The 12,692-nt window shown below is 64.6% G+C and overlaps 2 protein-coding genes across 2 annotated transcripts; one reads left to right on the plus strand and one right to left on the minus strand.

Moving 5' to 3' along the window:
• The first annotated feature begins 501 nt into the window (after window positions 1-501).
• RNF208 (ring finger protein 208) lies at window positions 502-5,441 on the plus strand. The gene is made up of 2 exons (XM_053996742.1): window positions 502-1,099; window positions 2,433-5,441. The coding sequence occupies exon 2, from the start codon at window positions 3,125-3,127 to the stop codon at window positions 3,920-3,922; it is 798 nt and encodes a 265-aa protein (XP_053852717.1). The 5' UTR covers window positions 502-1,099; window positions 2,433-3,124; the 3' UTR covers window positions 3,923-5,441.
• Window positions 5,442-7,912: 2,471 nt separating this feature from the next.
• Window positions 7,913-11,394, minus strand: LOC128817636 (RING finger protein 222). The gene has a single exon (XM_053996313.1). It carries the CDS (start codon window positions 10,819-10,821, stop codon window positions 9,859-9,861), a length of 963 nt encoding a protein of 320 aa, XP_053852288.1. The 5' UTR covers window positions 10,822-11,394; the 3' UTR covers window positions 7,913-9,858.
• Between the last annotated feature and the right edge of the window lie 1,298 nt (window positions 11,395-12,692).

Here is a 12,692-nt window from a genome sequence, read left to right on the forward strand (position 1 = left end):
GCATGGCTGATTTGGCAGTGGGAAAAAGCAGTGGTGGGGGAATTCCTGGCTGTCCGACCTCTTCCCAACCCCGGGGGCTGCAGGGGCTGCTGGCAGGGCCCCGCTCCCCGATGTTGCTCCACAGCCGCAGCCCCGGAGCAGCACCGCCGGCGCGGAGCCGCTTCCAGCGGCGCTGGATGCTGAGTCACCGCGGGCCCCTAGGAACGACCCGCGGGGCCTCGGCCAGCGGCGGGAGAAGGAGCGGGGCCGCAGGGAGGGTTCGGGAGCGGCGACGGGGAGGGGGGGTGCGGGGCAAGAGGGGCTGTGGGGCGGGGAAGCGGGATGTGTGGGACGAGGGGAGACGGTCGGGGCAAGGAGGAATGTGCGGGGAGGGGGCTGTGCGGGGCGGGGAGGGGGCGTGCGGGGAGGGGGGTGCGGGGCGGGGAGGGGGTGTGCTGGGCGTCAGGCGCTGCGGCCGGCGGGCCCCGGCGCTGCTGAGAGAGAGAAATGTGAGGCGGCTGCACCACTGCGGCGGCACTGCGGGCGGCGGCGGGAGCGCGCAGCAGCGCCCGCGCCGCCGGGCCCCGGGAACGGCGGGCACGGAGCCGCCGTTGCCTGCCCGCTGCTGCCCGCCGCTGCCTGCACCTGCCGAGGGGCACAGGGGGGCCTGGCATCAGCCCTCCGCAACCTACGCTGCCGGCCAGGGGTGTTGCATCAGCCCCGCGCCGAGCCGGGGTCCGCGGCCGGGGGCGGCGGGGGGAGCCGGGGGAGGGCACGAAGGAGCCCCCCGGAGCGGCAGCGGCCGTACCTGCCGGCTCCCCCGGCCGCCGGTCCCCGCCGAGCATCCGGAGCAACCCGGCGCCGCCAGCCCCGGCCTCTGTACCCGGTCCCCTCCCCGCGCCGCCGCGGCCGGAGCAGGCGGCGGGGCCGGGGGCGGCCGGCCAGGACCATCCCCGTGGAGCCGCGCCTCGGAGCCGCCAGCATCCCCGGGGAGCCGCGCCTGGCCGGGGCAGCGCCGCATCCCTCTGCCTTTCAGATAACCTCCGCCGCTCGGGCCTGCGGAGCCGCACCGGGCACGGAGCGGGGGCTGAACCGGGACCCCTGCCCAGGGCCAGCGCAGGTAACGGCGGGCAGGGGCGGGGGAGTCCCCCTGCGGGTGTGCGGGAGCGCTGCTGTGTGCACAGGCGTGTGCTCCGCGGGGATGCGAGCGTGGGGCAGGGACGTGTGGAGCTGGGGATTGCGGTGGGAGCGTGGGGAGGGGAAGATGCTGGGGAGGGCTGTGTCACCCCAGAAGTGATGGGGTGTGGGGTACATCGGGGGCTGTGTCACCCCAGAAGTGACGGGGATGGCGGGGGGGCTGTGTCGCCCCAGGGGCGGTGGGGCTGCGGGGTGCTGCGCCAGGGCTGTGCGTGAAGGGGTGTGACAGAACGAGCGTGGGAACGCGGTGACAGTGCGTGGCACTGCTGACCACCCGTATTGCTGTGCTCGTGGGCGCTGCAGGTGAGTGTCTGTGCGAGAGCTGCAGGCAGAGCCCCCGGGGCTGCTGCTGTGTGCGGGACGGGGCGGGGGAATATATGCTGCTTGTGGGACGCGGGGTGCAGGATGTGGGCCCGTGATGGGGAATGAAAGAGGCGAGGCCACCCTCCACAGGGCAGGATGCTTGCGGGACCCCAGTGTTGCCAGGGCATGGCCCCGGGGACATCCCTCTTGGGGCTGGGCAGGGATCCAGCCCACTCTCCCAGCCCTCAGGCATCCGGGGCTGAACCCCTACGGCCTCGCCTCATCCCCAAAGGCTGCTGCTGCTGCAACCAGATGGCCCCCTCGGGCCCCCTCTGCCAGGCATGGCAGAGCCTGGCGGGAGCAGGCATCCCTCTAACAGGATTTGCAGCGTGATGGAGGAGAGCGCCTTCGCCCTTCTCGGAGGAGAGCTGGGCTGGCGCAGGGGCTGCTGAGGGAGAAAATGGCCTCGGGCTGGCTGCCTGCCCCCCATCTCCGGCCTGCAAACGTGGCCTGTCCTCTCCATCAGCCCCGGGACAAGGGCAGGGAGCTAGGAAGGGGGGGAGAGGAAGCTGGAGGGAGGGATAATAGCAGGGACAGATCAGGAGCAAGCGATGGAGGTAAAAATAGATCCACTGAGCAGAGGAGGGGCTAAACGTGAGAGAAAACCTTGAGCAGAGGCAGGTCGGTGGAGGAACCCCTTCGGGAGAGACCCTGCAGCCCAGCGGAGCTCTGGGGGACGTGCCCTCGCACCCTCAGTGCAGAGGGGGGTCCCAGGACCCCACGCTCGAGGCTGCCGAGGGGATGCCTTGGGGGAAATATCCGCAGCCCAAGCACGCGGGCGGATGGACAGGACCCGTAGGGCACAATTGCCAAATTGCCGGGACGCAGGCGGGCATGCATCCCGAGGGAGAGCTGGCAGCCAGTAGCAACCCCCTCTCACTTTTCATTTCCAGCAAGCACGGAGCTGAGCTGGGGACAGAGGTACCAGGGACCAAGGGGACAAGGTGTGTGGTGTCCTGGCCACAGCCAAGGTGAGCTGCCCTCTGGCACGGGATGTACCCTGAGCCCCTGCCCTGTGGGAGCTGCCAGTGACTGCAAGTGGGAGAGCCGGGAAGTCAGAGCAAAGGAATTTGCAAACACATTCTTCAGCGCCACGAGGATCCCACTGCATGTAAACAGGAACAAAGGCTGGCCTGGGGCGAAGTGAGAGCTGCCTCCAGTTCTGCAAGATCCTCCCTGGACTCACCTGCCCTGGGCAGTGCCCAGTGCCACCATCCCCAAATTACTGTTCCAGACTGCAGCTGATCCGCTGTGGGAAGTGGCAGCGAAGGCAAAGAGCAGGGCTGTTGAGTGACTGCCAATGTCACGTTAACATCCTGGGGAGGCTTCAGGGAGCCGGCGCTTTGATCACCCGCCCAAGAGCATCTCGGAGCAGGCAGAATGGCACTGTGAGCCCTGCCTTCTCCCTTCCCCAGCCTCGCACCTGGCACCCTCGGGGCTGGCTGCAGGAGAGGGGCGCGGGGTCCGCTGGCGCTGGCCCATCTCCCCAGGATGCTCTCCCGCACCAGCTGCTGCTCCCTGTCCTCCTGCTCCGCGGCCAGACCAAGATTGAAAGCTCAGCAGGCTGCCAGCATGTTTTAGCCTCATGCAGGCGTCCCTTGGAGACCCCAGAGCAGTGGACAGTAATGTGAAAACGATACTCATGTCGTGTCTGAAAGGGCAACAGGTCATCATTAAAATGGAGGCGATGAAGATCATCCACCCGGAGAAGTTCTCGGAGCTGCAGGCATCGCAGCCACGCTACGCGCCCGCCCCGCGCCGCGAGCCGCCCCTCGTGGCCAAGCGCGCGTGGCCCTCCGAGTCTGAGATCATCGTCAACCAGGCGTGCGGGGACATCCCTGCCTTGGATGCCACCCCCGGGCCCCTGCCGCTGCCCCGGACTCCCCCCCTGCCGCGGCGCGAGCGCGGCTACCAGGGCCAGCGCAAGGGCAGCTCTGAGGTCTGCTACCACCGGCAGCCGCCGTCGGACGAGGTGATCGTCAACCAGTATGTGCTGCACCCCTCGACGCCCTGCGAGCCCCTGGAGTGCCCCACCTGCGGCCACATGTACAACTTCACCAACAAGCGGCCCCGCATCCTCTCCTGCCTGCACTCGGTGTGCGAGGAGTGCCTGCAGATCCTCTACGAGTCCTGCCCCAAGTACAAGTTCATCTCCTGCCCCACCTGCAAGCGGGAGACCGTCCTCTTCACCGACTATGGGCTGGCGGCACTGGCCGTCAACACCAGTATCCTGAACAGACTGCCGGCCGAGGCCCTGGCTGCCAACCCCGTCCAGTGGAGCAGTGACACCGACCGCAGCTGCTACCAGACCTTCCGCCAGTACTGCGGGGCCGCCTGCACCTGCCACATCCGGAACCCGCTGTCCTCCTGCACCATCATGTGAGCCCCGCGCCCCGCCCGTCCCTCCGCAGCGGGGGCATGGCGGGCGGGACAGCGCGGCCAGCGCCACGGCCAGTCCCCTGTCCCCTCTCTGCCAATGGCACCGCCAGGGAATGCTCTCATACTCACCACGGCCAAGGATGTGGGACTGGTGTCCTTGCCGGCACTCGCAGGGGGCAGCGGGGGTGCTGGGACCTGGCAGCAGCCCCTACTCACCAGTGGTGCCCGAGGAGAGGGACGCTGGCATGGGGCGCACATCTACCAGCGCATCCAGGGTCTGCGGCTCCCCTGGCCCTGCGGCCGGCGCTCCTGTGGTGCATCGAGCATCTCACCATGCTCCTTCCCCGGGTACCTCTCCCTCCTCTCTCCCTGGCTCTCCCAAGAGCGGATGCTGGGTTCTGGCCGGAGTGACTCCCTCCCCATCGCCCCACAGCCGGCAGCAGCAGCACAAAGAGCCCTGGAGATGCATGGTGCCACGCTGGGCCACCCTTCCAGGACAGGAAGTGAGGACAGGTCCCCAGCTGCCCCCTCCACCCCCTCTCTATAAGTTATTTGCCAAAGCTTTCATCTCAGTGGCCACGCCGCCATGCGCCTGAGTCTCAGTAGCCACATCAAGCCGCCATACCGGCCCCTCAGATGCCAGCAGACATGCGGCCCATGTCCTCCGCAGGCCCTTGAGGAAAGCTCCACTTTGTCCTCATTTTGGAGGATTCTTGTTTTTCCCCATCCATCCCTGGCCACCCCATCCCAGGCCACTACATGTTCACAAAGGCACTGAGCTGTGCCCGTTCTCTGCCCCTCCACCTGGGACCCACAGCAATGCCCCATGGGATGGCTCAGGAGGGTGGCACGGGGTCCAGTACCCCCAAATTGCTGACTCCAGCAAGGGGATTTGACTGGGTAGGGGGACCAAGGTCTGGCTCCTGCCCACAGTCCCTTCCCCAGAGCGGCACCTCTGCTCTGACCCCTGTGCGGAGGGGCTTGCAGGGCAGCAGCCCCCTGTGCACAGTCTTGCTTTCTCCAGAGCACCTGGAGCGGTAAGTTTGCTGCCAAAAAAGAAAAAAAAAAAAAAAAAAAAAAAAAAAAAAAAAAAAAAAAAAAAAAAATCAAAATAAAGAAAAAGCCATAATTTTGGGTGCTCCCATGGGGCTGAGCACCACAACCCAGCATGGCCACAGCACCAGGGGCACACACTGCCCAGTCCCAAGGTGCTGGGGCTGGGTGAGCCTGTGGGGTCCTAGAACCCTGCATCCTGGAGGAAACAGCAGCCCTTGGCACTGGCCAAAGCCCAGCATCCATCCAGGGAGAGGGGCCAGTCTGTGCCCTGTCCTGTCCCAAGGGAGCGGGTGATGCCGCTGGCGCAGCCCCAGGACCGTTCTCGCTCCGGTGGAGAACGGCGCCGGTACCGTGTCTGTGTTGCTCTGCCAATGCCTCCCGCTGCTGGTTGTGACCATGATCATGTTTTATACCCGGCCTTGTTCTGACCCCATCAGTCTCCCCAATAAAGATTATATTGGAATGAAGACTGAGCTGGAGTCCGGGAGCGCGTCACTGCGGGCAGGAGTGGGGTGACACGGGATGTGCCCTGGCGCTGCTCCACCTGTGGGACAGGCTGGGGAGCCATACCCGGGTTAGAGCTTTCCCCTGGGCTGGCACCTCCTCCTCCAACCTGGCTTTCAGCTCTGATGGAGTTGTGTCCCCTCCCTGCCCAGCCCCCGCACGTGGCTGGGCACCTTGAGGGACTCTGCCCAGTTTGGCAAGGGGTCCTCAGCCACAGCAAGAGCCCTGAAACACCCGCTGGATGTCCCCTTTCTCCCCAGGTGATGTGGGATACTGGGGGGAGGATGTGCCATTTGGTGGCACCTGCTGTTGAAGGGAGCTGGGCAGGGTCACAGGCTCCCCTTGCCCTGTTCTGGTGAGGCAGCTGCACCCATGGGCCCCTCTCTGCACCATTCCCACAGCATGCAGGAGCTGCCTTGCAGCTGGCACACACCTGGCAGCACCAGCCCGTGGCACCCACTGCCTGCCCGATGGACCCCAGAATCACTGGGATGGGAACTCTACAGCTGGGGGAGCCAGGAATCTGCAGCAGAAGCAGCTGGGATGATGATCCCAGGACAAGGCAGCTCCCCAGAGCAAGCTATACACGCTGGCTGGTGTGGGCAAAGGCTGGTGTGGGCCCACAGGTACTGTGTGCCCACAACCAGTGCCAGCCCCCAAATTTCCCTTCTCCAGGAGCAGTAACTGTCTCTGCCCTCAGCTCTGGGCCAAGGTGGAGCATCTGCTTCCAAAGCAGCAGCACATCCAGGAGGGTGCAAGGGTAGCTGCAGACCCTTTTTCCTGGTGTGCTGGTATCCATCCCAGGGGAGTTTCTATGCCTGGAGAACAGAATCACCTCCCAGTCCATGGATGCTGAATTTCAGCACCAATAACACAGCCAGTGCTACCTTCATCCCCGAGGATGCTGCACCCGTGTCCTGTCTCCCCGTCCTTACCAACAACCACCCTGCACCCACATTCTTCCATCCTTTGTGCACCCTTAGCAAAGTGTGGGGGTCTCCTGGTGGTCACAGCAACCCCACACTGAGCCAAATCATGCGGCTGCTTGGGGGAGTTGGGGCAGCCCCACAACCAAGATGTGCATCTCCATCACCCCAAAGGTTCATGCCAAATCCAGGATAAAGAACTCCAACACCCCAAATGCTCATATTAAATCCGGGTTGAGCATCTCTGTCCCCAAAGACACCGAAGCTGTGGGCCAGCCAGAGCAGAGGTGGCAGCAATTTTGCCCTCAGTAGGAATTTACCCTTTTTATTACATAAGGACAAAGGGTACAACATGTTCTCCCCTACCCTCGTGGCACCTCTTGGGCCCAGAGTAAATTTAAAACTGTTAATTTGATTTTGAGTTGCAATTAAGGAAGAAATAGGGCCTTTCAGGAGCAAGTACTGGGCGAGAGCCCATTTCTCCTGCCCTATTAACCTCGAATAAGCCCTTGCTGGAAGAGAGGCCAGGTTTGCTGCAGAGGACAGGGACATGGGGTGGTGCCAGCCCTTGTGTCACAGATGCAGGTGAATTAAAAGTCTTTCACATCCCCTGAAATGTTCCCATGGCCGTTCTGAGCTTTGTGCCTTCACGCTAAGTTTTTAAAGATCTCCAAGTCCTACGAGCTGCTTAAGCATGGTCAGGACATTGCTGCAGGAGCAGGTTTGGCCACATAAGAGCAGAGATGCTCCCAGATGTTCCCAGGTGAGCTGGCTCTAAAATCTCCCCCATTGCTGTAACATCTGTCCCCTTGGGGACACGCAGCCTCAACCCTCGCGCCGGGGCGGTCACACCCCCAAAGGGCTGTTTCAGCGGAAGCTCCTTGCGAAGTGCCAACGCCCGCTTTCACAGCGGCGCAAGCCCGCGGTGACTGAATGATGGGTGGTGGCTGTGACAGGTCCCCAGGGCAGTGCTGGCCCCGCGGCTGGGGAGGGACTGCTGAGCTCGGGATCTTTCTTGGGGTCAAATCCAAGAAAGGGCTGGCCGCAGGCACCAGCTCCTGCTCACTGCCCAGCTCGATGTTCCCTCCCCGTGCTGGCCCCGTGGCTGCTGGCCCTCTGGTCACGCTCCCGGCGGGCGCGGGATGGGGACATGTCCCCAGAGTGGGGGGCTGAGTGGAGAAGGGAAGGTGCTGCTGGTTGTGGTGCAATTGGGATGGGGATGCCTCTGGCCAGAGCAGGACCCAGGTGGGACACGCCGGGCTGCAGTGGGAGAAGCCAGGAGAGAATAGGCAGGTCCCTGCAGGGATGGGGACAGCCAAGTCATTGGTCTGGGGACACACATCACCTGGTGCCAGCAGGTGCCAGCTGGGGGATGCGATGAAGCATTTGGGGTGGTGCAATAGGGTGTCAGGGGCTTGGGAGAGGGGACAGGGCTGCAAGTGGGAAGGTGGGTGGGTTTGGGGGGCTGTGCTAGAAGCTTTGCCCAGAGCGGGAGCCCTGCATCAGCCCTGCCAGCCCCCAGCCCTGCTCACCACTATCTCACGTTGCTAAATATAACCCAGCTCTGGGAGTGGATACTGCAGCCAGGCCCCACATGGCCCACAGGGTCCATCCCACACCACAGCCCCCAGGGACCCCTTCTCAGGGCCATGGAGGTGTCCTTCAGCTTTCAGCACCCAGAGGTGCCAACAGCTGGCTCAGGAAGCACGGGAGGAGTGCCGGGGGTGTCCGTGGGGGCAGCCCTGGCCTGGTTCACCCCAACACCCCGACGCAATGTAGGGCAGGGGCACGAGGCTCCCACATGGTGACAGGGCCCTCTGGGTGTCTGAGCTCCCCCTCCCCACAGGTTCCATGGAACCAAAACCGCCCCAGCCAGGGCTGAACTGGCACTTCTCCTGATGGAGCTGCTCCACTTGGTATAAATAAATATTCCTTGGTGCCACCAGGGCTGGGGGGACCCACCTGCTTCTGCCTGCTGACTGACCTGTTTTGGGGTGCCTTGCTCCTACCCTGTGCCTCAGCACTTTGCCAGAGCAGCCCATGGCAGCGCTGATGCTGACTGGCACCAGTGTCCTGGCAAGGCCCGTAGCCCCATTCTCTGCCCTCCTGGGCACAAGGATGGGTTTTCTGTGGGAGCACAGCAGTGCTTGCTGGCTGCTCACCTCCCCAGCTTCTGGGCAGGAGGAAGGGGAAGGGGGTGTTGGGGCTGGCACCCTGTGGTCTGTCTCCCACAGCCACAGCTCTGGGGAGGTGCCCACGGGGTGTTTCCAGGGGAGAGGGGCAAAGCCAGGACACAGCAATGGTTGCACGAGCCCAGCACAGCCAGGCAGGAGGACAGGGCACAGCAGTGTCACCAGCCCCCCAGCAGGGCTGGGCTGAGGGGGACAGAGAGGGGGGACAGCACAGGGAGGGGGAAATTGGCATGGGGTCAGAGCCTTGGCAGGACACTCAGAGGAGGCCGGCAGTGACAAACAGCCTGCTGCACATTCCAGGCTGTGGAGGTGGGTGTCAGCACCCCTGAAATAGAATCCTGGAAGGACCTCGAGGGTCTGACAACTCCCTGCTACCCACTACCAGCCCAAAAGTGGCTGAAAACCTGGGAAGATCCCCATCCCTGTCCCCTTGGGGAGGAACAAGGGTGCAGAGCAGCCACACTGTGACCCAGACATCACCTGGTTGGCACGTGGACCCCACGTAAGGCTGGCAGACAAAGGCAGAGCCCAGATCCTGCTCAGTCCAGGGACACTTCTGCTCTGTGGCAGGTCCCATGTGGGCACAGCCCCTGTGCCACTCACCACAGGCTCCTCCACCCGTGTATGGCAGGGACAGAGCCGTGTTTGCTCACTTATCTCCCCGACGGGCACAGTCTGAGCACGGGCTGGCACGGCTCGGCAGGGGCTGGGAGATGCCATGGTGGAGCACACACCCCTTGTAGGTGGGTGCACTGGCTGTGCCCATTCCCTCCTTGTGTCACTGCTGGGCCCCAAGGGGACATGCTCAGACCAGGCACTGAACTCAGCTGGACACGGCTGTGGTACAAACACAGGCTGTATTTTCAGTCCCTGCTGGGGGATCCCAGCCCATTTGTCCTGGGTGCAGGTGGCACAGCCCGTGGCACAGCCTTGCTCTGCCTGCAGAGCCTCTCTAGCCCCCAGCCCCCAGGCAGGGATGTGCCTCAGCGCAGGAAGGGCTCCCACTCCATCTACCCCCTGGCCGTGGCAGTGATGTGTCACCGGGTGCTGCGGTGCAGGTAATGCCCGGCTCCAGGGTCGCCTCCCTCTGCTGCCTGCTCCTGCTCCTCCGCTGCCTCACCCGCTCCGGGTTCACGGGCAGTGCCAGGTGTCCCAGGCACCAGGGTCACAGGCCTGCTTCCAGTCGGCACCACGGCCGCGGGCAGAGCCGGAGCTGGGCTCCTCTCCCCACGCATGCTCAGCCTGAGGGCACAAAGCCAGCGCTATTTGTCGAGGATGAGGAAGAGCATCACCATCAGGACGATGGGGAGAAAGATGAGGAGCAGGCTGAGCATCTCTGCCGCCAGCAGCAGCGCCAGCAGCAGGAGGTAGCAGCAGCGGCAGCGCCGCTCCAGCCGCGCCAAGGCGCGGATCAGGCAGGGCGGGTACCGCACGCAGGGCAGGCACCCGAACATGCGGCTCGTGTGGAAGCGCACCTGGAAGTGATGCTCGAGGGCGCCGACCAGGCCCGGGCGCCGAGGCGGCAGGGCAGGGGGCCGGGAGGCGGCCAGGGCGCCGGGGGAGCCGGGCTGGGCGTGCAGCAGGAGCAGCTCCTCTTGCAGCTTGCAGATCTCCCACTCCAGCATGGGCGTCTTCTGGCGGCAGATGGGGCAACGCACGCGGCCGAGCTCGGCGCCGGTGGCCGTGTCCATGATGGCCCGCAGGCAGGCACGGCACAGCCCGTGGTTGCAGTTCAGCACGGCCGCCTTGTGCCGCTGCTCGTCGTAGGGCTCCGTGCAGATGGGGCACTCGTCTTCGTTGCCCGCCAGCACGAGGCCCGGCTCCGCTGCCACCGCCTCGCCACCGCTCGATGCCTTCTCTGCCTTGCCGAAGAGGCTCAGGGTGGAGCTGGAGACACTTTCAGGTCTGGGCCATGGGCTTTCCCCGCGGGGCAGGACGGGGGCGGTGGTGTTGGCAGCGGGAGGGTCCTGCCCCGCAGGCAGGGAGGCACCGTGGGCAGGCGGCTCCTCATGCCCGGGCAGGAGCGGCTCCTTGGCATCCTCCGTCGGTGGCAGCTCCCAGCATCTCCAGGCAGCAGCAGCGTCTCCACAGCGTTGGGACGGCTCCCCGGGGTCTCCCGACCCCACGGTCTCGCTCTCGTCCCGCTGCCTGGCACAGCCTTCCCCACCGGCTGCCTGCCCTGGCGGCGGGCCAGGTTCTGCCTCCTCACCTGCCACCGGCTCCATCAGGGTGGCCAGAGCAGCCACCCCGCTCGCCCCCCGCCCGCCGGCTCCCCTCGGGGCTGAGTGCGGGACGTGGGTGCTGCTCCAGGGCAGGAGACTCCTTCAGCACGGCTGTCCGGAGGGCTTGAAGGCAGCAGTGCCCGCACAGACTCCCAACATCCCTCTGGTGCGCTTTGGGGCACCCTCCCAGACCGGAGGGTCTGGAGCCTCTAACGCCGGGTGCAGCCCCATCACCCTCACCAAGGCCACCCCAAGAGGGGCAGCACCGTGAGCATCCAACAGCCTTTTCCTCCTCCTCCTCTTCCTCCTCCCCAGCACCAACGCAGTACTGACCCACCACGGTCCAGAGGAGAGGGCACCGAGCCGGGCGCTGCCCGCTGCGCCAGAAGGATGCAGGCGTGGCGGGCACCCGCGCAGGCAGCTGCCTCCTGCCGTGGGCCAGGCAGGGCTGGGGCCGAGCCTGGCTGTAACCAGTCTGGTTTGTCAGCTTCTGGAAGCTGCTCAAATGCAGGGAGCCCGGGGCAGGCGGCCATGCCTGCGCCAATCAGCTCCCGCCGGAGCTGGGGAGGGGCCGGGCCCACGGCCGCCTCTTCTCCTTGCCCAGCACAAATGGAGTCACTTCTGTGGCCTGTGCTGCCCACACCACTGTCCCTGGGGCACAGCAGCATGGCCCTGTGCTCCACCAGTACAGCCTCCCAACATGGCCCTGTGCTCCTCCAGTGCAGTGCCCTAGCTCAGACCCCAGTACAGCCCCCAGCATGGACCCTGCACTACCTGGGACATTTCCCAGAACAGGCCCTGTGCTGCCCCAGTCCAACTCCCTGTCCCCCACGCTGGTCCCTTTGCAGGGCCACCTCTCCTTGTTATGTCCCACAAGCAGCTTGCAGGGCCTAGAATTTTCCTTCCAGGTTTCCCAACAGGAAGTGCCCCAGATGAGGGGATGGTGGCACCAGGGTCACAACTGCCATTCAGCAGCTCTGCACTGCCCTCACTGTCCCTGGCACATGGGGACACAGCCCAGCCAGGGTCTGCAAGTGCAAAGCAGTGGGGTGGAGAGTCTCCAGATCACCCTGCTCCCCCTCACTGCAGTGCCATAGCACAAACAATGCCCCAGGCACTCCTCACCCCTGCAAGACCCCATGACTCAACCATGGGAGGGTGGCTGGGTCACAGGCATGGCATGGCACCGCTGTCCCTTCCTGTCCCAGCCTGCTCCCAGGGAATGTCCCTGCTGATTCATGCCCTAGGTCCTAATTGCTATTTACACAGTGGCACCCAGTTCGCTGAACTAGGGAAGGAAGATGGTGGCACTGGTCCCACTGGGGCACGGGCAGGGCCAGGAGGGTGCACAGCCTCGAGGCTGCAGGGAAAGGGCTGGAAGCAGCTCCCAGGATAGGGTGGAGGAGAGATGCAGCTGAGCAGGCACTCGGGGAAGGGGATAACTCAGCAGGAACTTGGAGCTCAGGCCTCAGCAGTCTCAGGATGATGAACTGGAAGCAGAGACAGAGGCATCGAGGCTTCCTCCTGTGCCTGTCCCTACTGGCCTTGGTCATGGGAACCAGGGGGAACAGGTCTGTCCAGGCAGCCTCCTCCTGCAGCAAGCGCTGCTGAGTAATGCCAGGGTGGGGAGACTCCCATGCAATACTTCCCTTCCTCTGGCCCAGCCACAAACAGTGGCCACTGCCACTGCCACAGCTCCAGCAACGCCCTTGGGTGTCACCCACCCCACACAGGGACCCTCAGGGCTGGGGCATATTGGGCAGATCAGTCCCACACCAACCAGCAGAACCCCCAAGAGACCTCCGGCCCCTGCTCTGGTGGGGTGTGGGCACAGGGAGCCAAACCCCCCAGGAGATGGGGTCCCTCCACTGCCA

Source organism: Vidua macroura, chromosome 21, assembly GCF_024509145.1.
Source record: "Vidua macroura isolate BioBank_ID:100142 chromosome 21, ASM2450914v1, whole genome shotgun sequence".
NCBI classification, from domain to species: Eukaryota; Metazoa; Chordata; class Aves; order Passeriformes; family Viduidae; genus Vidua; species Vidua macroura.